This window comes from Acanthopagrus latus, chromosome 7 (genome assembly GCF_904848185.1).
Source record: "Acanthopagrus latus isolate v.2019 chromosome 7, fAcaLat1.1, whole genome shotgun sequence".
In the NCBI taxonomy this organism is placed as follows: Eukaryota; Metazoa; Chordata; class Actinopteri; order Spariformes; family Sparidae; genus Acanthopagrus; species Acanthopagrus latus.
The window spans coordinates 3885104-3912485 of NC_051045.1; the positions used below are offsets into that span (position 1 = coordinate 3885104).

A 27382-nucleotide genomic window follows, 5' to 3' on the forward strand; every position below is an offset into this window, starting at 1 on the left:
CTCCATCAACACTGCAAACGGCTTCATTCGCGTCCTCTGTTGTTGTTAATATCGTGAGTTGTTTTTTTTTTTACCTGTCTCGTCCTTCAATCACCAAATTCAGGAGCTCGTCTCCCCAGGTGGTGATTACCTTTACAAATGTTCATTTAAGCCTTTTGTTAGATTGCAGGCAGTTCTCTGATATGATTCTGGCTCTTCTGCATCTGCTGTAAAGACGCTTAAAAACTTTTGTAGCGATGTTTTCCGTCAGTGATTCGGCTCAAATTGGCAGCCGGTGTTGGAGAGCTTCCACGGTGTTTAGCAGCCTTTTATGAACACAACTTATTATGGAAAGCGATGCGAATTGATTTTTCGGTCTCTCCTCCGTTACAGAGATGATTTTTATTTGTGTTTTTATCCGAACGATCTTGGTTAAAAACTCTGCTTGTGTTGGAATACAGTTCCTAAAATCTTGTCTTGATGCATCCTGCCCCCCTGTTTTTGTGCCAAAGAGTGAAATCTAACGTTGCATATCTTCATGTAATGATGATATTGCCAAACGTTTAGATCTCACGCAGCAACTAAACACACCATATGTTAGAATATGTTGTGTTCAGGGTCACCAACAGGGCAGGAACACCATGTCTGTTGTCCTGGGCCCCCCTGGATTATGGGAGAGCCTGCTAAACCTTAAAACAATCTTCTCTGGGGGCTTCTGGAGGTCATTTGGTCCCGGGCATGATGAACACTATTAGCCCCAAACTGTCTTGTTTTGTCCCCAACCAAAGAAGTCTTCAGGCGTAGAGGAATAAAGGAAAATCAGAAAACATTCTCATTTTTCTTTAAAAACAATACTTCAACTGATCAGTCCATTACGAAAATGCTTTGCAATTCACTCAAACAGCTGACAAATAATGATATTCCACCGCACAATATCTGATGTCAGAAGCGCCACAGGACAGCGTTTAATGGTCCAGTCATGCTGCTGTGGCTATTTTCATCATCTTGAGTACTTGTGCGCGGAGCCTTCAGTGACTTATTGAATCGGCAAAACCATTTTAAATTGATGACTACAGGCCACTACATTGTTAAGTTGCGGCTTTGCCCAGTATGAGCAACACATACCACAGGGTGCAGGAATCAATGCCGCTCCTTTGCATTTCATTTTTCAGCAAACACAGAGAGAGAGAGAGAGAAACTGTACTTTTATTTCCTGAAAATGCTGCGAGCGCTTTTAAGAGAAACCGCCACCTTTCCTGCTGTACTGTTTACTGTGCTCGGGGTTTTTATCCTCTGATAGGCCTGTTGAGAGAGTTTGTTTCCCCGTCTCTTGTCAGGATGCTGGCTGTTTTTCTTTTTACAAGTAGATGGCTGCGTGTGTGTGTGTGTGTGTGTGTGCGTCCACAGCTCCCAGACAGGCTCCAGCCAGTCTCATCACAGGACCGTCGGGGAACGGTTAACAGTCGTCCCTCTGCCAGGCGGTACCAGTGGCCAGTCCAGATCCTGCTCCCTTCTATTGATGGCAGCAAGTTAGCAATGAACCCCAGTGTGCACTCTGCCGTCCCAGAGGCTTGCCAGCTTGCTTGAAACAAAGCCTTTTGTGGGACGGCTAAACCCAACAGATGGAGAAATGGACAGTAAATGAAAGAAGAGAGAAAGGGGAATAAAGGAATTTAGTGGAGCATGTTTGTGGGTAGGCATTTTAGGCTACTCCTTTGGGAAGCCTAACACCCTCACAATGCAATACTGGCAGAACTTAAATGTTCTCTCGTTGACATGCTGCGAGAGCGGCTTCGGGCCCCCGTGTGAGTGGAGAAGGCAGTCTGCTCGCGAGGGCTCTCCAGGGCCTGGGAAGCCTTTATTAAGATGTTAATGGAACTGCCTTCATGACACATTTCCATGGGACAGGATCCCCTCGCTCTCTGCCATTCTTCAGCGCCTCAGTCTGCCTGCCACAATCATCACTCTCCTTTTCCCCCCTCGCACAACAGCCTGTTTAGGCATTCAGCCTCCATCTCCACATTCCCCTGCCCGGGCGCTCTCTCTCGCTCTTTATCTGATCCCCGCTGTCACAAGCCATCCTATATTTTACCACGTGTAACAAAATTACGCGATGCCGGCGATAAGGGCAGCAGTCCTGGCACGGGGACCCGCAGAATAACAAGTCTGGCTGTTTGTTTGTCACTGATCTTCACACCGGTTGGAAGTCAGACTATCACCCCTCAGTGAGCCATGAGGGCTGTTAGGATTTTTAGGTTTTTTTTTCCTCCTCAAAACGCAGTTAGGCTGGCAGCCAGTTTTTCAGGACACTACACCTACATCGCCCTCAGACTCGCTCCCAAGGCCGCCCGGCGCTGCCCGAGCATCTTATAAAAGCATCAACAACAACAAAAAAACAACAGAGACGGGGGAGGAAGAAAGACCCCCGAGCTTTACATACAAATGCCTTTGACGCAGTTCATTTTCCGTGAAAGGCACTGAATGCATAGTCGCCCCCCCCCAACCACCACCACCATTTGACTCTTTTCACATCCGTTTGAATATAAGTCACTTCGGGCCGGCACCATCAATAATCAATTAGCTGGTGTCATGGGAGGATGTGCGTTTTTGTTTGATTAGAAAAAAAACTTGACAATAAAGTGGGCGACCGAAAGAAGCGGGAGGGAGGAAGGGAGGGAGGAAGGGAGGGAGGGAGGGAGGAAGGGAGGGGGCTTGTGTATCGACGCCAAGGGGCAGCTGTCAGGAGCAGATGACAGTGTGTGTGTGTTTGTGTGTGTGTTAGTGTGTGTAATTTGTGCATGGCTGCGTGCATTTGTGTCCATTTTAATTCATCTGTGTTTGACTGCGTGGCACATGTGTCTTTTGTGCGACCCCGTCTGTGTGTGTGTGTGTGTGTGTGTGTGTGTGTGTGTGTGTGTGTGTGTGTGTGTGTGTGTGTGTGTGTGTGTGTGTGTGTGTGTTAGACGAGGCACCTGGGTTGGCAGCGAGGGTAACGCCATGCTGCGCTGCCCACACTGCCCCCTGGTGATGAGGATGCCCCCTGTCTGCCACTGTCGCCATGGTTACTGCAGCAAAAAAAAAGAAAGAAAGAAAGAAAGCGAGGCGCGCACACACATCGCTTGTCTAGTCTGCTCATGTGCCATAGGGGAGCCGGGCCAACAGCAGCTTTGTCCCCTCTGCTACATACACTGTGTTGCAATTACAAACCAGCGTCGCGTTCGACTCAAACGGAGCCCATTATGGCCATTAGCTCTCTCGGCTGTTTCAAAGCGGCGTGTAATTTTCTTACAAGACTGACTCCGGCTAGTGTTTGCTGGAGACTGCTAAAATCCAGACGGTCGCTGTATTTGCATTAACGCGATTCTTCTCTCTATTCTTAATGTGTTGACTTTCTTCTGACGACGAGGTTGAAGGTGGAAGGTGCAGCGTTCTCTTCCACCACCTCCACCTCCGCCTCTCTCCGGCTCGGTGACATGTAGATACCTGCGTCTGAGCTCCTCGCCATTGTTACTATGTTGCACTCAGGCATGGCCTTATCTGGGCGGATTGGCTGTGCGTCGGTGTGAGAGCACTCGCCTTGACTCATCCTCGAAAAGAAGAAAAGGGAAAAAAGGAGGGAAACGTGGCCTCTCGAAAAAAGAAAAAAAAAAAAGTCATTCCTGAAGCGAGATAGCGAACAGAAGAAGGCCTGTCTGGGAATCTTCTCTCCCGTCTTCTTCTCTGGCGCGAGCACACATCCTCCTGATAAACTTTTTTTTTTTTTTTTTCCAGCCTCGCAGACCAAAGTAAATTGTGTTAAATTGATGATGAAAGATCTTGAAACTTCCCACAACTTCAGAACGCGAGACGTGGCCCAGCGTGGCGTCTAACTCAACTGAAATATTGATCGTAAAGCATAAAGGCAATAAATGACTGAATGAGTCGACTGCTGTGCTGTGTGACTCGCGCCTGAGAAAAGTCCTTGTGCATCTGCTTACATGTGACACTTCTCTCTATATATTCATCTGCTCCGTACAGATGTACACATTCCTCTGCAGACACCGTGTTTGTTTACTGCTGCGATCATTGAAGCTCTCTGATTGGCTCTGAACCCCTTGTTGCCTCCTCCTATGTGTAAGAGCGTACTGTGAGCATGTTCGTGCCGGCGGAGCCACGTTTTGTAATTTGCCTTTGTGTACTTGTGTCGACCATGATCCGAACACGGAACGTCCCTGTTGTTTTTTTTTTTTTCCCCCTCGGTCAGGCTGTGAAAGCACGAGGAAGGAAGGCTCTTGGATGTAAAAAAAAAAAAAAAAAAAAAGTTTGGTCTGAAGTTACTGCCGCCAGCCATCAGCTCCAGACTCTTTACTTTGGCCCAAGGTGATTTATAGTGTCCAGGCCAGGGGAAATGAATTCTCCCCCCGGGATAACAGTTATGTTTATGCATGAATACGTGACTCTGATCCACGCACTGAGGCCAGTGGGAGAAAAAGGGATGAAAGGTACTTAAGAGAGGGAGGCAGCTTGTCACCGAGCCCACACAAAGTCTGTGCGGATGTGCTGCTACTCTCCTGGCATGCTCCGGGCTAAAACCGTTAATAACACTTCATGAATGTAATTGCTTTTGTTGTTGATTCTGACCTCGGACCGACCTTTTTAAGATTACAGCTTTGTGCACCATAAGCATAGAGCTTTGTGGAATGTGTGGGAACAATAAATCCTGTTTTCCCCTCTGGAAGCGTTCCTGGGAGCCCGTCTTATCAAACGATATCAACAGAACGGCCATTGTGAATCACGCTGTACAAACTAAATGGAGTTACAGTAGCAAGCGCGCTCGCCGAGTGACTGGTATTTGCTCCTGCCAGCCGAACGTTATCAAGATGGATCTATCGGAGAGGAAGTTGGATGTTGTTGTTCCGCTGCTCTTTACTTCCTAGTGCCCTCTCGCTATCAAAGGGAAACACTGCGTGCAGCGAGCGGAGCAGCGGGAGCTCGTCCACACAGACGCCTTTCTTTTTTTGTTTGTTTGTTTGTTTTTTTTTTTCTGCCTCTGTCACAACCAATGAAACGCCAAACATGACAGCAGCATCTTCATGTAACCTGCGTCGCAAAGACAAGGGAATCATTAACGTGGAGTAAGTGATACGATGTGATATCGCACACAAAAAAAAAAAAAAAAAATCACTACTTTCTTCACACATCAGCCGCAATGTAGGTCAGAGGCGTTGTCATTTCTGTAGCGTTTAAGGAGAATGAATCGGGGTACCTAAGACAATTACTCAGAGTGTGACAGCCGAGCCTTCTGCAGCAGAGGACTTGAAATCCTTGTGTTGTCCGTGAAGATGTTGATTAAATACGACTGGCTCTGAAACATTTGCCTGCCTGAGGGAGGCAGAGGGAGGGAGGGAAAGGAAGTGAAGTGGGGGAGAGAGTGGGGAAGGCACGGGGACCGGGCAGGTTTGTACTTGAAAGCAAATGATTGAGCATCCTTTCTTGTCCTAATCTGCAACAGTTAGGGATTTACACCACGAGAGCCGGCGCTGTTAACCAGCTGATCCACACAAGACGGCGCACTCAAAGGATATCTGACATGTTGCTGCTGCCACAGCCTCCAACGCACCTTTATTTCCTCCCCCCATCCCGCAGAGAGAGCAAGAGAAAAAGCTGGGAATTAAAACAAAAAAAAAGATTTTTCATTTATTTTACGTTTTCCTCGTCGCAGACGGCATCTCTGAGCTTGTAGGTACGATGTTTACTGTTAAGTACTTTGCACAAGCCTCATTGCCTCTGCTGCCGCCAGCCCTCCCCCACATTTTCGCGGAGAACATGTTCAACCTGACAGGGGTGAATAGGTGAGGCGAATTTGCATTTTATTACAAAGGATGCACAACGTTTCAGGCATTCTTTTTTGTGAACATACTGTTGAATCCAAGCAATTTGCTTTTGCGGGGGTTTTTTTCAGCGTCCTTTAATGAATGTTTTTTTTTTTTTTACTCACAAACGGATTGCACACATCGCTGAAGAGGAGTGTTTGATCAGCACGATTACGTGTTCGTTTTAGTTAGTCTTTCGCAGTCAGGAGGGGCAGAGTGGGTGGTTTGATTCCTTCGCATATTCAGAGCCGGTGATGAGCAGCGTTGGGTGACATCTCCGCGTTCACCCACACCTGCCTTTCTTCTTCTCCTGCCTCCTTCTCTTCGCTCTCTCCTGGTTTTTTTTTTTGTTTTGGATGGATGGAGGAGTGGAGGAAACACAGCGAGCAGGCTGGCTGGCTGGAGGGACGCCGGCGGGTGGGGGGAGAGAGACTGAACATGTTGCTTAGACGCTTGGAAAAAGTCAGCATATTTTTCACATTCACCTGCGTTTCAGGACCCACTGCTGCGCATCCTCAGACAGAAGAGAAAATTAGAAAACTGAGTTTTAAAAGAAACAAGGGAGGAGCTGCTGGGCCACGTTTTTCAGTGTTGAATAGGTCCAGAGTACACAGAAGCCCTTTTTTTTTTTTTTTTTTTAACCTGTTAAAGTGTGCACACCTCGTCTTACCACAATGTAAATCCTTCATGGATTCCTTGTGTGCAGACACTGACAGGCCTGATAGAGGACACCTTGTCTTTGTTTATTTTGCCAAGGCTACAGTGTTGGTGGGTTCTGCCGTACAAAGCACGAGTAGCTTCAATAGCTTAAGGTCTGAAAAGCTGAAACGCTGTGTGTGTGTGTGTGTGTGTGTGTGTCTCCCTGAGGCGGGGTACGCGTACAGTAGCTTTGTGTCAAGTTAAACAACCCCACCTCTTTTGTACGCTGCTTTTCGACGCAGCCAATCAGAAGAAAAGCAAAAAGCAAAGAGAAGCTGGATGTCAGTGCAGACAGGGAGGACGGTCAAAGCCAATTCTTTTTCCTGCAGGAGTCATATTGTTACATTATTTTAGAGCAGTTTCTTTTAAAAGCGCTGCCGGAGCTACAAAAAGTGTTTCTAACAAAGCGCAAAAAAAGAAATATAAATAAATAAATAAATAAATTAAAAAAATCAGAGCTGCTTGTAACTCTTGGCAATAAAAAAGGTTTTTACTGGGAAAGTCTTTAAATAAAAGGAAGTGCAGAGGAATTAGCTGCAGAGTAACGGCGCGATCTAAAATGCAGTAGTAGCCCAGATAGATGACTTAATTTAACTGAAACACTGAGCAAGACTGAGAGACGCCTTCTGCAAGATAATTTTCTACTTGAGGAAGATAGTACCATCGATAATTCATGTTCTCGAGCCGGCGTGTGCAGATGAAAGACTGATTTTCTGATTGAGACGATGATAGGAATGCACATCAGGAGGCGTATTATTATTATTATTATTGTTATTATTATTATTATTTTTATTAGCAACCTCTTAACAATAAGAGATCCACATGAAAAGAGACAAACGGGCACATTCCTCCTGCAGACGAGTGCATTTGACCTTTCTGACCGATCAAGGTCGGAGCTCACTCGTCTCAGTTTGCCCCCTCGGAGGTTCCGGCTGTGAGAATGCATTGAAACCCAGCCGGGTCAGCCTGTGGGACAAAAACAGAGGAAGAAACAGGGAGGTCCGAGTTTTTTGACGCTTGACGTTGAGTCAGACAGGAAGAGCAGAGGAAGCTGGAAGGGAGGGACGGAACAGGAAGCCAAAACTGTTTTCATAGAAGTCAAAAGGCGCTGTGTGCCCAGGCAGAGGTATAACTGAGTGACACTGTTAGTTAAAGAAAACAGAGAGCTGACTAACTAGTCCTCCTTTAGTGTCTGTGCAGTACAGGCTGGTGGATGATCTAGGTGTGTGTGTGTGTGTGTGTGTGTGTGTAAGTATAATACTCCACACTAATGGGAAAACGCTCTCATTGACTTGTGTCGGTCTCAGTCAGACCAAAAACAGCAGCGAACCATCCACCAAGTGTCCTAATTAGCCCACTTCAGCATGTTAGTCTGCCCCAGCTGCTCCTATTTATGTTACTGATGAAATGCTGAATGGGGCTTTTTCTTTTCTTTCTTTCTTTTTTTTCCCCCTTCCTTCGTTACATTTTCTCGAGGGTAGCAAACAGTCGATTTTATCGCTTTTCTCTTTCCTGTTATTGCACTTTTCTGCTGGAGTATGATTATATGTTTTGCCTGCTGCTGGTTGCAGTTTATGTGGAGCAGCAGCAGCAGCAGCAGCAGCAGCAGTGGGGCTGTTTTGTTTGGCTAATATGAGCCGCTGCCAAGGACCCGAACCTCCCGCCTCCCCCGCAGCCGAAGAGAACGACAGAATGTGGCGATCGGATGGGGGGGGGGGAAACACTCCAGCCTGCCCGCCGCTGTGTTTATGCTGACTCTGACGCGGGCATTAATTTCATCATGTCCTCCGCCACGGCGTACTCATCATCATCGAGAGGCTTCAGTTACGTTCTCTGGTCGGGATGGAGAGGGGCCTGGCTGGCTTTCAGAAGCCTCATTTTTACTGCTTCACTAAACCCGTGGCCCAGTGTGATCGCTTTTAAAGCAGTCAAGCCGCAGCATCCCTCCCTCAGCTTCATCATCTATGTGTGCGGTCTGAGGGGAGGAAAAAAAAAAAATAAAGTTAATGCGAAGAAAAAGCCGCCGCCGAGGAATTCAGATCGCCTGGGTTTTGGCATCGGCCGTACTGACCAAGCGCGGGAACGAACGCTCTTTTCTTTGATTTACTCTCAGTTATTATTGCCCTGTCTGTTCGTGTTCTTTATTGCTCCCCTTTTCTTCTCTTGATATTGCTCTTTCTCTCTCTCTCTCTCCCTTCTTTATTGCTCTTTTTTTTCTCTCTCGCCTCTCTCTTTTTTTGGCTGTCTGTCTTTTTGTCTCTCTCTCTCTCTCTCTCTGGTGCACTGTGGGATCTGGTCCCAGCCGGCCTCACTTCCTCAACAATGAAACAAATGCTAATTTTAATCATCTTACCAGCGGAGATTAGTCTTTGATCAAACTTAATGCTCGGAAAGGCAACTTGCTGCACTCCGAGAGAGGCTGTGCTGCTAAAATGTGATCTGGTGACTAAAGGCAATGCAGGATACTCCAGCTGAGAGCTGTTACACTTAAGCACTTTATACATGTACTTCTCTCGCCCCGGCATTTTACATGATGCGCAGTCAAAGCATTGTGCGAATTACAGTCCCATTTCACACTGGAGCTGGATTTAGACAATTCCTGCCATGAATTTCAATGTTATTCCCCCTCAAGACCCACTTACGCTCATGCAAGCATGTGTGATTACATCGATGGCGTGCTTTCCAGAGATCCCCCTCCACTGGGTGCCTATATCAAGATGTAGTGCAAGAAGAATAGTGACGGACAGTTGTACGAGGCTCAGTGGCCATACATAAGAGATGCTCTCCAGTGTCTGTCTGAAGAATATGGATGGCTCGACTATCTCCGTGTTATATCTACAGCAGAGCTGGGGACAGATCCGGGAGCCTCTGGCCTGTGAAAATGAGTGTGAAGCACTTATTCCCAGGTTCACCGATGTAGTGGACGGGTTTAGTGGCTCTTCATGCAGCTCTGACAGCCTCAGAGCGGCTCCGACAGCCGAGAGTCTTGTACAGTGTAAGCATTTACACTGTCGCCTCAGTCACCTCCCATCTATTTCAGGCAGCTCGACTGGACGTGGTTCAACAAAGAGGGCAGAGTTAGCGCAGGTGTAACGACTGGAGGGAAAGATGTTTCACAAAGTTTCACCTTAAGGTGCTTCTTTTGTGAATGTACCCGAGTCAAACCTTCACGTGAAAGCATAATTACGACGAAAGCACCACTTTTAAGATTTATTGTATTTTCGTTTTAGGGCCAAGCTCATTTTCAGTGGGAGTGCTGCGGGCGCTTTTACGATGGCACCAAAATTTCTGTTTTTAAAACAGTAAGAAGTCTGGACACAACATGACACTTTGCTGGTAGCATCACCAGGGTCTCTACACATGAACACCAGCACTGAGAACATTGTTTGTGTACACAGAGTTACTGAAAAGAAAGTTTTTGAACAGCTCATGTTAGCAGTAGCTTGTTCCGCTCACCGCCGTCCTGCCAGTGGAGAAGAGTCGATCTCAGAATGTGACGTAACCTGGAGGACAGTTAAGGTGGAACGCTCCTATAAGAAACAATAATAAAATAAAAAGCTGGAAAAGTCACGTGAGATCTTGTGTGGATAGTTGTTGCTGGAAGACAGCAGTTCCACTGTAAATCTTAAAAGTGGTGCTTTTGTCGTAATTATGCTTTTACGCGAAGGTTTGACTCAGGTACATTCACAAAAAAAAGCCTTGGCTGTATTTTGGTGAGAGTTTCACTTTAAAGAAGTCGGGAGCATGAAAAAAAATAATAAAAGCAGACTGGGCGAATATAATTCTGCGGTGACCAAAGTTTTTCTGTATCGCCTCGATGTTTTCAGGTCAAAAAAATATAATCCCAAGAAGTCCGTGGAGCCTTTTCTCTCCCTCGTGTCCCTGTGACTTTGAACATAATGAGCGCTGGACCTCTTCTCACGCTTTTGCTGTTCTCTCTTTTCATCGCAGTGCCGGACGATAATGCTCACACAGACGCTGCCTCCATCTCCTGCGTGTTATGCAGTACAATGCCCAACCTTCACAGCTACAGTGAATAATACCATGCACTGCTTTTACTCTGCCAACACTCGATTTTTCATCATAGACCTTCTAGGTCACCATGACATTCCTTCCTTCCTTCCTTCCACCTCCCACCTCCCCACTGCTCACCCATCCTGCTGCAAGAGGTGCGGCGCTGCTGTGCCACATGTGTAATAAATGGGCTTCGCAGTGGTTTGTGCATGCCTGTATACTCCAGGGCACACGCTGTAAGTCACTAACACCAGCCCGTCTCTGGGTTTATGCTGAGTTTCAAAAAAATGTTTGTCTTATTTTTTTTACAGGAGAAGAATATTGATATTCATTAGATGTTGTGTTTTCCTGGTTTTAAAGGCCACATCACAGTCAAGAAAGGTCATTTTTTTGACCTAACCTCTTACTGTTGTACGTGCCTTCACCCACCTAGTCATTATATCTATATAACTATTATTTATCAGGTGTGAAAGTACCGATAGTCCCTTGTTCAGTACTGTCACAATATGAATATCGAGGTATCTGGTAAAAAACATTGGTAAGTGATTTGGCGCTTCAGCCAAACATTCATGAGGCGATTTTGAAGGAAACTGAAAAACGAAGAGAAAGCAGCCGAGCCAGTCGTCATAGAAGAACCAATAAGATGTTTGCTGTTTCATAGTTTCTTTCAGGGAATATTGTTACCAGGATACACAAACAGTTGAATATTTCTAATAAAGCATAGGCTATTAAATTAAAGCCAGTGGCCGGTCGTGCCTAAAACGATCCAGTTCCGCTCTTTTGCCTGTTGGTTGCATTAATTAGCCCGGCAGCTTTTCCTCTTCTCATAGCTTACTAAATTACATAAGTCATTTTTACTCTTCTTACTCACTGTTACGGTAAGTTTCTGCACCTCCACACAGGACACCGTGGTTGAATTTCCGCTCGTATTGTTAAATCGGGGCAGCTGATCTTGACGTAGCTGAGGCGACAACTTCACGGACTGCTGAGTGAGATGTCCTGTTTGTCTGTTGACCGTCTGTTTCTCCAAAGTCCAGAATATATCCACACGCTGCAGATTTATACCCTTATTGTCTTTTACTTGGCCGCTCGCCATTACCTGCCTGGCACTATTTTAATGTCTAGGAAGGAGGTGCACTCGTAACGGACACAAGGTGACACAGACGTACCATGGGAATTTCAAAATAAAGGCGTATCTTAAAAATGATGATATGGATCGATGTTTTTCCCTCCGCATCCATTTTATTAGATCGTTCACCATCGAGTTGAAAGATCAATCCAGATTGATCCAGCGGTTTGTGATTCAGGAGCCCGTGTAATGAAATAATCGTCTGATATGTTTGGCAGTTTGTTACAGTCTTCCTGAAACTTCCTCCTTGTGTGTTGATAGAAAGGTGCTTGCTGTGGCGATACGCCTGCTCCGCTGCCTCACAGGAAGCCAGCCAATGCTGATTTTCCACCCTATCCCAGCCAGCGCCGCATCCTGTACGGGGTTCACACGGAACAGGCCGGAAGGCATGCATGCGCGCTTCAGCACTGATACAGCAAGTCACCCAGTCAGTCAGCTCGCCGTGTCCCATCCCATTCTGTCCTGTCCTGGCGTGGCCCGGCAGCGGCTGCTGCTGCACTCCAGAGGATGATCAGGTGGATTTTATACGCCCACCATGCGCAAGGCTGAACTAATGCTTACTGCAGCGCTCGCTTCTGTTTTATTATTCATATTCATTGCAAGTCCTACTTGGACTTGCATACAAATGTAGTGTAAGCTTTCCTCCGAGCTGAGGTCTGTGGGAGCAGTTCTGTAACTTTACTTCTCTACGTACTGAAACTTTTCGGGAAGCGTTCCAAGCTCGTCTGTTATTCTGGAGGGCCGTCGAGGTTACTGCCCTCTCGCCCATGAATTGTTCTTTTAGAGAACATTTAACAAGCACATCATCTTCCGGTCGGTGAATCTACCACATTCTTTCATTTATTTATAGATTCACATATTATCACGTTGTTGGCTGCTTACAGTCGTCCTACAACTGTGGCACATATGGGCTTTTATCAACCCCTCGCTGCCTGTTAAGATAACTGCTGTACACACAGAGAGAGACGGGAACCATTGTTCAGCTTTGTGGTGGGCAGTCTTCACAGAAAACAGTCCACTCTGCTTGCGAGGCATGTGTCCTTCTGTGTGAGTAAGCACCCAATTTCCTCACCACATGCTGTTACTGCCTCTCATCCAAAGGGAGATTGGGCTAAGTAGCTAGCCGCAGACTTGATTTTATGGTGTTTTATCACCTCTGATGAAATTAGAGGGGCTTGTAGCGGGCCGCGGTAGAGAGAGCGGAGCAGACTGAGAGAGGCTGAGCCCTTTGCAACTGTGTGATAATGCATCTGTTATATGTGCCGGAGCAGAAAGGGCCGGCAAAAATAAGCCCTAATGGTGCTCAGACGGTGTGTTTGAGAGACAGACACCACAGTGTTACTCACCTGTCTGCCACTGGATTACACTTGATTGAACTGTGTTTATCTTCTGCAGGACTTTCTGTCTCATTTTTACTGGCATGATTTCCCTTTTTTTAAAACATCCTGTTGGAGGCAGCTCGACAGTTAAGCACCTCACTGCCAATGACTGCTTCATTGTAATTGTTATGAATGTGACAATTAAGCACTTGAAACTTAAAACAACACGTCTTGAACACAATGCGCGAACGTTTCCTTCCTCCTCTAAAAAGTTAACAGGGAAAACAATACAACCAGAGCTCATATGAACTGTGTTACAGTCAGATCTGTCTAAGAAGTGTTTTTGCTGCTGCTACTGTGGACGTACACAGACATCACACACAGACGGCTCTTTTCCTCACATCAAGTCTTATCTGCGCTGTTATTTCACAGAGGCCGTCTGGTTTTGGTCAAGCTCGAACGTTTGGCCTCCGTCGACCCTTAATTGAGTTTGGTGAGAAAACGGAGGAGCGGCCAACGTGAAGACAAGGCATGATGTTTATACTCCGGCGCTGAGTCTGGAGGGAAGAAAAAGACGGGTCACCGGGGTGAGGCGGTTTTACTTCTCACAAGTGCTTCCAGCGCAATACGTCACAGTCATGAGTGTGAGATAAGCAAGCCAAGTGTGTGTGTGTGTGTGTGTGTGTGTGTGTCTGGAGCTACTGCTGACCCCGAGCAGGCTGGGAGTGTGAGCGGACTGCAAAGTGCACCGGAGCTCGGACCGGGCCCGCGGAAAGATAGCCGTATTTTCCAAGCTTCGTGTGAGACGGCGAGAAAAAAAACCCCCCCAAAAAAACCTGTCACGACTGGAAGCTGAGTGCTTGTTTATGCAGTCTCGCTGTGTTTGTCAAAATGTCAGCGAAGGAGCGTGGCTAGCTGTAAACATCATTAACCCAGCGGAGAGAGTCCCAGAGAGAAACTGTCTGCCGTCGAGGATGAGCGCGAAGAATGAAATTGGCCACATGCGCGCTGACACGGGCTGGCAGAGAGCAAATTCGTGTGTTCGGTACACGCACAGACCACACCGACAGTCACGGGACGGCTCAGCTGATCACATCCTCTTATCAATACGCTGTCACCGTGGCTCTGACTGGCGCCTGGTGTAGTTTTTTTTTTTTTTTCCGTGCCAGTTGCCATGCACGCTGCCAGGACTCGGAGTGGGCGAGGTGGGGGGTGGGGATGTTGAGTGGGTGGAGATCACACATGCTCCACCGTCATGTTAATTGCACTGACAGATAATGATTTTTTTTTTCTTTTTTTTAGCTAGCGCTACAGCTGCAAGCGTTCCTTGTTACATGTGTGTATTACATCATAATCCCCATTGTCACTGTTCAGAGTTAGATCACAGCACTGATCCATATGGGCTACTGTAGCTCATCATGCTTAAAGGGTCACTCCACCAATTTTACAAATTGAAGTGTGTTCACAGGCCTCGTGTTGCACCACTGTGTGTGTGTATATAGGAAAAAAGAAGTACAGTGTAAAAGCCTTTTTTTGGCTCTGGAGGAAGCTGCATGTAATCTGATAAATTGCCTCCAGTGATGTCTCTCAGTGTTGCATTGTGGGTACAAAGGCACGAGTCTGTCATCGCTGACTCATCATGGACAGCTGATCGCAATCGATACAGCAGAACCAGGAAATGGAAAACCTTTATTATTCCACACTTCCCTTTTTCCTTTTCCGAAACCCTGCTGCTTACATTACCCACAATGCCACTCAGCGGCTGAGTGACATCGCTCGAGATTTATTGGATTATCAGCTGCTTTCTCTGGAAAAGTGCACCGCATTCACACGTGATAAGGAAATTTGGCGGCGCTTCCCTTTTAGACACCGCAGCGTGTATCACCTCACCTGCGTAGCTCGTTCCGTTTAAGCCACGTAGCCGTCCGCAGTGATCTTTTCTCCTTGTTTTTGACGGAGGAGCTCAGGAGGAGAGTGTTTCCTGCTGCGTCTCTCAGTGTCTGGGTGTTAGCCAGCCGGCAGTAGCCTCATCCTCTCAGCCAGCGTGTGATTACAGTGGAGCTATATCATACAGTCCGTAGATGAAACGGTAGCGGGAGAAATTGAAGGGGGATTACTTTGAGTGACGGGGTTCCCATAATTTTTTATTTTCCCCTCCCTCCCCCCTCTTCAGAGACTCTTACGTAACCATTCTGGTTTTTACCGCTGCTGTCTGCTGACTGAAATAACAGGTCTCATTGTCTAATGAGTAGATATAGTACACATTTAGACCAAAATAATAGTACTATCTGCATATTTTCTGTTCACATCCTTTTCCCCTTGCATGTCCCTGCTTCTCCTCATTCCTCTCACTCTTTGACCGACCTCCCCTCCTCCTCCTCCTCCTCCTCCTCTTCCTCCCCCTCCTCCCCCCCAGAGTGTGCCAGCCAGGCTGTGTAAATTTGCTCCAGATAATAGTGGACGCAGCGTGCCAACTGCTGGAGTTGTGGCTGCCGCTGCGGCTGTAACGGCTTGTTACCCAGCTGGAGTGATGGCTGCGCGGCTCCCTCTCTCTCCTTCCTTCCTTCCTTCCTCTTTTACCTCCGTCTGCCCTCCTCTCCCTGTCTTTCTTTCATCCCTCTTTTCACACGCTCGAACTAGGGGCTTACAGTTTCGCCTCGCCCCTCCTCGCTCACTTTCGCAGGCCATCGTTCGCCGTTTCCGTCCCCTTATCTCAACTGTACTTTACTGCTCCCCTTCCCCTTTTTCTTCTCCCCTCCTCCCTTCATATCCTCCTCCCTCCTGTCTCTCAATCCTCCCCCCCCTCCAGCAGTAGTCACCCTTCTGAGCCATGCTCCAGCGCCACTCTGATCCCGATGAGACGAACGATGGGTGAGGGAACAGTCGCTACTGAGACAGAAGCCATTTTTTATCATGTGATCGTCGTCATTAGTCTGTCCTCTGTGACCCTGCGGCGTCTCACACTCTTCTTTTTGCAATCACGCACAGCAGTTTGGTGCTTTGCTGCAGATTTTGGCGTGATTATCTGACTGAAGGGTTGAAGGCCACCGGTGCCTCACTCTGGCCTGGCAACGGCACACCAAAGGTCAGAGTCCACGCTTTGTTTGGCAGAGTGCAGCTGTAGGCAGATAACACCTCTGCAGGGAGAGTGGCTTGATAAAGTAAGCAAATACATCGAGGCGAACCAGTGCACAGAAACAGACGATGCTTTTAGAACTGACTCTTAAACACACACACACACGCACACATGCACAAAAACACACAGGTGGCTCTGCGGTCTGCCCTTGTTTGGGCTCATGTCATCTGTATCTTCTTGGCTCGGCTGCCCTCACCGCGGCCAGTCCTCTTACTTTGTGTTCGACTCTGCGGCACATTAACGACCTGGAGTTTATGTAATCTGATTGCAGCGAGGCCGTGACGAGCTGAGCCGTTCATTTCATTTCATTTCATTCCAGTCTGCTCCACACAGGATGCACAATTGCCCGCTCGCTCAGACCAATGCCCCTCTGGCTGTCCTTTGCACCTGCTTACCTGGAGTACCAGCCAAGTTCTTCAGTTTGCCAAGTCCATTTGTCTGCTCCATCAACTCTTAAATGCGCCTCAAGATTTGGCCGGAGTGAAGCAGCGGGTGACATGAGAAATGAAATGTAGTTTCAAGTTCAGAATTTACACGTTAGCGAACAACCTGGAGAACGGTGTTTCGCTATCCAATGACAAATAGGATAAAAGCCTCAGAAATGACCAGACATTTATTTAATTACTCATGTGTTTAACACTCCGGTGTTCAAAAGCAGCGATTGTTCCAACAGATTTTGTAATTTTTGAACCTGCTGCATCTTCAGCAGAGTTTCTCATATTTTGGGCACTCAGGGGCTCCACGGTGAACTCTGGAGTCACTTTTGCTCCAGTGTTCTGTCTTATGGTTTAATAACTTTTCTATTTACTCTTCTACCTTTTTTTGGACAACTCTGTATGGTCAGTAAATGAAAATACGATTACACAAATGTCATATCTAGACAGCTACATCTTCTTAAAGAGAGGAAAAGAAGAAAGCACCTGATTCTGACTGACTTTTCTTTCAAACTCTGGTAGATTCATCCATTCTCAGACAAATCACATGTAGAATTGGGACTTTGAATGAATCTAATGATGGTATGCCTACTGACGCTGGCTGCTGGAACAGGGCAGGAAAACAGCATAACTAGATGAGTCAGACTCCAGATCGTACAGATGTTCCTCATCTGGAGTTCTGTGTGTCTGTAACATCTCCTGTCTTCAATAATTCATATAAACTTGATTCATTTTCAACTCCACCGACCACACTTACTTCACCTTTCATGTTCTACAGCTGCATTCCTCCACAGACGTCTTTCTTTATTGCGCTTTATTGGCTCTCAAAGTGACAGTGCTGCATCTGCAGGCACACCTCAGGAATAGTTAAGGCCCTCCGAGCGGATGAAATCTGTACGGCGTCAATCAAACAGCCTGATTGTGTTGCAATCTCCGTGTGAGATGAGGTGAGGTATCTGATCCCGTGGCCTCCTGTGACATCCCGCTCTGTTTGTTTTCTTCGCCCACTGAGGATTCCCCTCTTCCCCTCCTTTGCCGAGGCCCCCTTTACAATTTAGATTTATGGAAATGCCGCCTAATAGAAAGCTGCTTTCACAGGATGACAGACAGCGATGATGAGGCGTGCGCCGTATAGCTACCGGTGGTGGGCCTGCCTGAGAAGATCACACCTCCGGATCCAACCTCCAATTTAATAGGAGACGTACGTGGGGGCTGTTAGTTATGTCAGCAGATTGGATTGAGAGGAAAAGAAAGTGGGATAATTTATGTACGTCGGCGCAGGATTTGTGTCTGCGGGCCTCCGTCTATACGTGCGAGTTCCTTTGATTGTCGATATGTTCACGTCTGTGCTCGTACAAGAGCGCGAGAGGGAATGTGCGCTCGCCCGTGTGTTGGGAGGGAGGCGACGGCTGTGGGAGGGGGAAACCAGTATCATTAGAATAACAATGACATTGTAATCTCTCTCTCTCGGTGGATGTCATAGGTTTTAGGCGTAATACCAGCGTGTGTTTGCTCAAACAGAGTTTGAAGTGTGCGAAAGCAGGAGGAGGGCTCTGCAGAGACGGGGTTAAAAGAGAAAGATTAGATACACGTGGCCTTGTTTGCATTCAGGGATAAGAAGCTACGGTGAGACTCTCCCGATTATTCCTGTGTCACGATGACATGCTTTCCCGTGGAACATCTGAAAATGTGCGCGTGGGGGTTGAATAATCTTGTGTACGCATTCATTGGAGTAATAACTCTGCGAGGCTCAGACGGGATGAAGTGCCGAGGCTTCTTTCAATGGGTGCAATTCAGTGAAAGGCAATTGAAGGCATCGTCACAAGGCCTCTAAACTCACATGGTCATGAGCGAGCGCACTGATACGGGTCACTGACAAAGATGGTACTATTAAACGCTGGATGCAAAGTGCTCTGTTGGAGTGCCATGCTTAATCGTGGTCAAGTGAGTATTCATTTACTGCGCTTCGCTAAATTAGAGCGCTTTTAGCTGAGCTCAAAGGCCTTGCGCATATGATGTCTAAAAGATAAACAAAAAAAACGGTTTATGCAATTTGTGCAATAATGGCTTAAGATAAACATAAATGTGGATGGAATTTTTAATTCTCAGAGGGAAATATTAGGCATAATTGCCTCGCTTGAAAAGCCAAAGCACGGGAAAACAATCGGTTTGAAATGATAGCAGTTAGCGGAGGTCTTGTGGGTTTTTTTTTTCGGAGGGTGTCGTCCCTCCACTTTTGCTACTGTGTCATTTTCCTTGTGGTGGCTGGAAGTGTGGATGAACGCAGGCAGAGATGTGTTGAGCTTTCTTGGATGCTGACTGATAGAGCTGGCACCGGAGCAGAGAAATCCATTTCCTACTGAAACAAAAGAAGGGATAAATATAACTCAACAACTCAAGATGCCAGCGAGTCCTCTCATTATCTCCGCTCTTGGTAGCGGCAAAGAGGGAAGAGTAATGGACTAACCTCTGCTGCTAATCGCTTTTTTATAGGCTCCTATAGAAGGTCTTCCTTTAGGGAAGATTAAACTTTCCATTGTGCAAACAGCCACTCTGACTGAAAAGATCAGCAAGCAATGAGCAAAATATTACTCATTAAACCTTTTCAACACTTCCGTCGACTAGCAGGTTTGTTGATTCTTGTTCCAAGTTGTCTGTTTGATTCGCAGCGTATCACTTTTACTTAAGCATTAAGATTTCACGCTAAACATTAATCATCCGGGGAATAACGCATTAATCCGGGGCGTGAAATTACAATCTCCCATTTCCTTTTCCCATCCAACAACAATGGATTTAGCACCGTAAACGGATTTTGGTTTATGTTCTTTATCTTTCGCGATACAATTGCAGTAAATATGAATTTAGGAGATCAAGCAAATTTGGCTGCATTGTTAAGAAGCTTAGTATGGGGGGAGAAAAAAAACAATCACAAAAGCAGACGACCTGCTGCCTTCTCCAGGCTGACAGGGGGTAAAGCCTGCTCTATCCCGATTCACTTTGCTGGCTGCTGCACTGCCCGCAGGCTGCTGTGTCCGCAACCCCTCAGATGATGATTAGCATAGCTTTATCATTCCACATTTTCTCACGTCTCCTTTTTTTTTTTTCCTGCTCTTTTAGCTTCGTTTTCATGAGATAATCGGCCACAGTGCCGCTCTCTGTGACCAGGCTTTGCACTTGGCAGCGGCTGGGGAAATCACCAATGTTTCAACACGGGAGGTGGACACACAAAAAAAACCAGCCACAGTGACAGAGCGCAAGGCAGCCAGTGGGACCAGTTTGCTTAACAAGCGCTCAGAAGCAGCCCGGCTGAGTGTGCCAGCGCTGTGTTTTGTGAGCCCGGCTATTCATTATGAATGGAAAGTTTCGCAACAAAACTGTCTTTTCTCCGAGCCACGATCGCAGCTCGCCTTGCGTCCTGAAATACGAGCGCTTGTTTCTCTCTCTTGACTTGATGCTCTCCTTTCTTCGCCTCTTCCATGTCTGCCAAAAAGATTGTCAGATGAGAGCAAAAATGGAAATCTAGCGACATTGTCCGTGACGTTTTGAGTTGTTTTTTTTTTTTCCCTTTCTATTCTTATGCGATGCAACACAGTCGAGCAGCTGACAGTTTGTCATCACGCCAGTCCATCTGTCTTCCTCAGTGCAACGACCGCGATTGTGGCGCGTCAACAAAAAATGAACCTATTTCAGAAACCGGGACTTGTTGTGTTTTGGTGTTCTCTGATGGAGACAGACAACTTGTTCACTGTCTGAAGAAGAAATTGCTGATGTTACAAATAGTCACATTATTCTTCGCGCGTCGCAGCAGCTAAAATTTTCAAAGCTGCTGACTTTCATGTGCGACTAAAAAGCGGGAAACTGCTGACTTCGTTCTTTCTCACCCGAAATTCTATTCACCAACCAACACAGTCATGCCCTCTTCTCTTTCTAGGTCAGTAGGTAACGACGTTTAAGTATGAATCATTCCTGGTCGCATTTATATGTTAATTTTTTCCTTCTCGGTAATTCTGACTCCTCGGAATAAAAACATAAAGGCACGGCTTTGAACTAAAGAGCACGAGGGGCGATCCGGTGTTGTTCGTATTCTTTTCAAGTCCACTCCTCGGCTGCATAGTACAGAAAGGTCTCTGTCAAGTGCAACAAAGAGGTGGTCATGCAATCAACTTAAACAAAGCCTTCATTCCCAGTGTTACCGAAAGCAATATGAATGGATAACCTTTGTGCAGCCTTTTTTTTTTTTTTTTTTTTAAATTTATTTACACCATTCACTCCCTTCTCTTTCTCTGCCTCTGCAGCTGTTGCCACAACATGAGGGCGCGATGCATATATTTCTCCCCCGGTGACTGGGGAAGAAGAGGGGGATATAAAAAAAAAAACACAAAAAAATGGAGTGGATGAAAAGATGGATGGGAGTAAATGTTGTATACACATATACGATTAAGGGGTGGGGGTTGTAGCGAGAGCTCTAAAGGGCAAAAGGCTGCGGGGCTCGAGCAGAAAGCTGGCTCAGCAGGAGGCTGATTATACCTCCAAAGGGATCCACTTTGCACATCTAGCATGTACAAACTCAAACAAAGGAGCACGGCAGCGCACACAGGCAGCTGAAGGCGAGGGTGGGGGTCCGGGCCCTCGCGGCTTTTTTAGAGCCAGTGGCACTTTTATGACCATGCTAATAAAGTGCTTCTGGGACAGAGCACCTCCCACACCTCTGCCAGCACACACGCCAAGAACAGCTTGACTGGGCCTTAGGAGCTGTGTTTATGGACACATGGATCAATACGCTCCCTAAGGGTCTATATTTAAGTCTGAGCTGAGTAGCGTACCCGTTGATCACAAGGAGGAGGGGGAGGGAGAGATGGCCATTACCAGATTTGGACCGAGGTCTATGAAAGGGCAGTCACGGTTCAGAGGGAATCCCAAATCGGCTCTGCAAATCAAAACCTGCCTCGAACGCAGCGTCTCTCCGTATAACGCTCCGGTTCCCATCCTCACAACCCAAGTGCTTGTTAATTCAAAGCGCCGTCGTTGATTATTCCAGCCACATCTTTCACCCTTGATTCTCCGCGCCCTCTCTGCTGGAAATGCAAATCTGGAGCGTGACAAACGATGTAGGGCCGTCTCTGACACGTTCGAGCCCCTGGCGTCCCCGTGTCGCTCCCCAGCTTACCTCCTCCAGCTCCGCAGTAATTACCCTTGTTGGATCGCTACGCCTAATCATACTTGATTTTGGGATGCACTGCCGTTGTCTCCACTTGTTAGCCCCTCACACTGCTTGGTTCTGATAGAGTACACTGATAATACTGAAGGAATGAGGAGCACACACACACACAGTCTGCACAAACACACACACATACTGTATATTCTGTTGCCTGGTGTCTTTATGTGCACAGATCTAATACACAGTAGCAGATTCATTTAAAGATGATTGTTGTGCCGCCAGCGATTTATCCCCTCCACGATCTGATCGTGTCAGCAGGAGATGAATGGAATAAAGGGATAAAAATAAAAACAAAACAAAAAAAAAAACAACAGCAGCAGCAATGTTTAGAAAAGATAATTAATGAATTCAGATCCTGTAAAAACAGGCCTCCTCAAAGAGCAGAGAGCGAGGGGGGGGGAGTGGAAGTGGCTCCCAATTTGTTCTCACTTTGTTCCAGTAATAAGATCCAGGCCCTCCTTTCCAGTGGACGAGATAATTAACTCCCGGGGACAGACTGCACGGAGCTCCGTCTCTTGGTTTATGGCACGTGGAGAGAAATCTGTACAGCCTGGCATAACCGAGCATGGTTAAACGCATAAATTGCAGACTTTGCTTGATGTATGTTTTTGCAGATAGATATGGAGAGGGGACAAAAGATAGCAGTGTCTGTTGATTGGTTTGCACCCGGAGAAAAAAAAAAAAAAAAAAAGAAGTGAGCTGACGGGGGGGTGAAGGGGAGAAAATTAACTGAGGGGGAGGAGGAGGCGTCTGTTTTAAAGGAAAAGCACGCAGGAATTCCAGCTGTGTGCTTCTGTATCTGACATTCAGTGTTGGGTTTTTATGAAAGGTCGCCTCCACACGTTTTAACTGATGCACAAAAATTCTCTCGTGTGTGTCTGACATGATTTTTGCAGAAAATTACAGTAAGATTACCAAAGTAAAATCCCTTAAAATGGTATTTATTTGTTCAGCCTCGTGAGAAATTGAAGAATATCTGAATATGCAAACAGTTTTGGTATTTAACGGTGTGACACAAGTCCGGTTTCCTCATCACGCTTGTATACGCTGAATATTGAACCAGATTTGGCCCGCCTCTTAAAGGTGCAGTTTGTAAAAAAAAAAAAAAATAGAAAGTAGTGGGGCTTAAAATGTTAAATATTCTTAGTCAGATTTTTTAATATATTGAAATGTTGATTGAGTTTTGAAGTCAGTATTGCTTTATTTTAAAGGTGAATGTGCATCATCAATAACAAAGGCCTCATTTTATGGATGATAATATGTCAAATTATATATGTTCTCAATAAAAAGGCTATTTCAAGCTGCATGACCGAGGATGAATGGGCTTAAATAAATTATCAGTTGGATTTAATGATGTCTGATGCGTCATTGCCAAGTCACCCAGGCTTTATGTGAAATGTGAGTCTGGGTGATTGGTTGGATTTTGTTCTGTTCTTAGAAAACTCGCTTGCTCAGTGTGTGACAGCAGCAGCCGAAGCATGAGTCAGGTCAGGCTAATTTCCGTTGCTGGAACCCGCCTCACTCTTTCCTGCGTTGTCCCGCCGTGACCAGCAGCTCCTCTGGAATGTGCACCATAACAGCTTCCTCTCATTGTCTCTTTTTAAACCTCCGCTCCTCTTCTTCACAGCTCATCGCTATACCGAGGATGAACTTTGACCTTTTTCAAGCAGCTTGTAATCTCTAATGAAGAGCCTTTTCCATTTTGTGCGTGTTTCCTGTGTAGGATATGTGAGTCATGCTGCGATATCTAACCACCTCCCCTCTCTCTCTCTCTTTCTCTTTCTCTCTTTTGTTTTCTTTTCCAGAAACATGTGAAAACCCTTGCGAGGATTTGACCTGCAAGTTAGCCTTCGACAACAAAAAGGCGAAGGTCTCCTCCCTTCTTCCCCTCGTCCATTCTCTCTGCTTCCTCTGCATTTTCCGTGCGGGCCCGTTAAACATGGAGGGCCGGCGGGCTACACGCAGGACTTTATCGCCTGACCCTAAAGTGGGAGCTGCGGCTGCCCTGCTGGGCTTCTGGCTCTTAGCGATCCCCGCCTTGTGCAGCGGGCAGACATTCACTAGTTTCCACCCTGAACGTCGGGACTGGGTCTTCAACCACCTGACGGTTCACCAGTCCACAGGGGCGTTGTATATTGGAGCAGTCAACCGTGTGTACAAGCTCTCAGGCAACCTGACCCTCCTTGTTTCTCATGATACGGGCCCAGAGGACGACAACAAGGCCTGCTACCCCCCTCTGATTGTACAACCCTGCTCTGAGCCCCTTGTCTCGACCAACAACGTCAACAAGCTTCTCCTCATTGATTATTCCCAAAATCGGTTGCTGGCCTGTGGCAGCCTCTACCAGGGGGTGTGTAAACTCCTCAGATTGGATGACCTCTTTATCTTAGTGGAGCCCTCCCACAAGAAAGAGCACTACCTCTCCAGTGTGAACCAGACTGGGACCATGTATGGGGTCATCGTGCCTTCACAGGGCCAGGATGGCACCCTGTTTATCGGCACGGCTGTGGATGGAAAACAGGACTACTTTCCGACCATCTCCAGTCGAAAGCTGCCCCGCGACCCTGAATCATCTGCGATGCTCGACTATGAGCTGCACACTGACTTTGTGTCCTCCCTCATCAAGATACCATCAGACACGCTGGCACTAGTCTCCCACTTTGACATCTACTATGTTTACGGCTTCGCCAGTGGCAGCTTTGTTTACTTCCTGACCGTCCAGCCCGAGACTCCGGAGAACAGCATGTCATCGAGCGGATCCACGAGCGACCTCTTCTACACCTCTCGCATCGTCCGCCTCTGCAAAGACGATCGCAAGTTCCACTCCTACGTCTCTCTCCCAGTCGGCTGTGTGAAGAACGGCATCGAGTACAGGCTACTGCAGGCCGCCTACCTCGGCAAGCCGGGCCGCGTTCTCGCAGCCTCACTCAACATCAGCGCCCAGGACGACGTGCTCTTCACCATCTTCTCCAAGGGCCAGAAGCAGTTCCATCGCCCGCCAGATGACTCGGCGCTCTGCGTGTTCACCATCCGAGACATCAACGCACGAATCAAGGAGCGCCTGCAGTCCTGCTACCAGGGAGAGGGGAACCTGGAGCTCAACTGGCTGCTCGGGAAGGATGTGCAGTGCACCAAAGCAGTGAGTAACAGTGATAAACGCTGACTACAAACATGCACACATACACAAATGTACTGCAGATAGACTGTGCACTTCCTGCTCATGGGAAATTACCCTGGCCTTTTCCCCGCAATGACAATGTGGTTGATTATCGTACGATTAGCGGTCCAAAGCTGCTTGTATTGGTGAAAAAGTCAATTATGATTCACACCGTTTATTCCTGCTTGTAGATCCTTAAAGGTGAAGCAATATGCAATAAAATATGTGCATTCTCTCCACGATGGTCCAACAACATTGGCATCTTGTGTCCTTCCCTAAAGTTAGATAGTGAACAGTGAGGCAGAGGCCAGAGCTTCTCAATGAGCCAACAAACCGCAGCGTTCAACGTTTCGAGGGCATGTGCCGTAATGAAGATAAACACAGCAATCAAGACGTGCTTTTGACTGCCTCGCGTTATCGAATGACTCTCACACAACATGAAATTGTGTCAGATTGTTTTACGGCTCTGGTATCAGGGAGCATCCACTTTCAAGTATTTTTTATTTATTTATTTTTTTTTACAGGGAGAGAGATATTCTCCTCGAGCGCAATTCAAAAAATAAACACGCTCTCCCCGTCTACCGCGAGGAAAAAGTAGTCGGGGGGGAATCGCTCAAAGTTAGTCTTGCCTCTGAAGCTGGCGTAGATCACACACCAGTCTATTCCTTCTGAAATCCCCAATTATGCTATAATACAAGGCCATGTGTCTGTTACATGTTGTCAAGTAAAATTAAGTTTCTTGATTTTCCCTCGTTCCCAGGAGGCCACGGTCCTCTGTGCTTTCCTTCTGTAATTGCTAATAGGATTTTAGGAATATTAAGAATTAATGACTAGCTAAGTGTAGGACTAGTCAGTTACAGCACGTGTGTGTATGTGTGTGTGTGTGTGAGTGTGCTGAATGTCTGCATCTATGTATGCAATTGGATTTTTATTGGATATGAATGTGTGCGATGGATCGTTTTGGGATTAACGATAACTAACCTCACGACGATGAGAGCCACTGATGAGCCGCCTTTGTTGCTAATCCCACCAGGGTCACTCGACTGACCACTGTTATTAAAATCAGTAAATTCCCCATTAGCACAGTGTCAGAGGTGATTGTCAGGAGGAGGGAGATATCATCTGTAGCCAGAGCTGTTGGGTTTTATTAGCTCTGCTGAGAAGGCGGGAGGCGAGGTTGGAAGAAAGGTGAGTGGGCGTAGGAAGGAGACACGGTGGTCTATGACAGTCCCGACGTTGGGAAGCTTTCTGTCCGTGGGAGCTCAAATTAGAAGCTATTTCAAGTTTCCTCAGACGAATCCCCAATCATCTCAGTGTGCTCTGAAGGGTGCCAGCCATTACCTGCAAAGCTGCACCTCCCACTCCATTCTCCAGGCAGGCACTGCCAATACCGCTCAGCACTCCTTTCACATTATACACTGAGGATACACGTGCTGTGTAGCCGCAGAGATAAGGAGATGTGGAATACAGCACTTAAGACCGTGTCCTCATGCTCGTTGAGCAGCCAATAAATCCATAGTATAATATGGATTATGCAGATTGATGTCAATGGATGAGGAACTCTTAAAGCCTATACAAATTACATTTCACAACCGGCTATGTCAGCCATGCTAACATTGGCTGCTTGCTGTTAAATCCCCTACTCAAGCAGTGTGGCGGCTGCTTTAATGCGCTCACATGTTTCACATCTTGTTTTACTTAAACAGATGTGTCCATTCATGACTACATGCGGTATTTTTCTTTTTCTTTTTAGAGGAACCCATGTCTAAGATCCATCAAGTATGAGGTGGGTCAAGGTCAGACCAACATCAGAGACTGTATTTTTTTTCTTAACTCTTAACGGCACCTTGCTCGATCTCGGAGTAAATTGCACATGCAGTCCTGCTTCCTTCATCTGGTCTGTCGCTAACAGCAGGTCAGTCAGTGAGCTTAAAGCGGAGAACCTTAATTATACCCCCAGCTCGCATTCCCTTCTCGCAGACGTTTCGCTGTGTGTGTGTGTGTGTATACGCTTACATGCAGGCCAAGGCTAACGCTGGGAGTGGAACTGAGGCTGAGCCAGGGGATTCAGACACAGCAGCCAATCAAAGATTTATCACCCAGCCGTCCAGCCTCCTGCCATCTGGAGATTCACACCATCCTCTGTAGTCACTCCCGAGGAGGAGAGCCATGATGGGATTCTTTCTCTATCAGGCTGTCTGTGTGTGTCTTTCTCTGGCTTACAGTATCATCCCGTGTCTTGTGTTTTCGCTCATGCCCCACCGACTAATTAACCACTCATGAGAGCAAAGGGGAGCTGGTATTGATAACGCTGATACACCCCCTTTGGGAGGGAAACTCTGAGATATCCTGTCACATCTAATTCATCCCGCGATCACGTTCCACATCAAATGGAACAATTAATCGTATTGTTTAACAAGTTAACGTGAACTGCCGTTGAAGCAG

The 27382-nt window shown here is 46.9% G+C and overlaps 1 protein-coding gene across 4 annotated transcripts in view; it reads left to right on the forward strand.

The window, feature by feature from the left end:
- plxna2 (plexin A2) overlaps positions 1–27382 on the forward strand; it is a 183337-nt gene that overhangs the window by 4619 nt on the left and 151336 nt on the right. For all 4 annotated transcript variants that reach the window (XM_037103945.1, XM_037103944.1, XM_037103946.1 and 1 more), the window contains exon 2: positions 23586–24919. In XM_037103945.1, the coding sequence (XP_036959840.1) occupies positions 23586–24919 (1334 nt within the window). The remainder of the gene's footprint in view (positions 1–23585; positions 24920–27382) is intronic.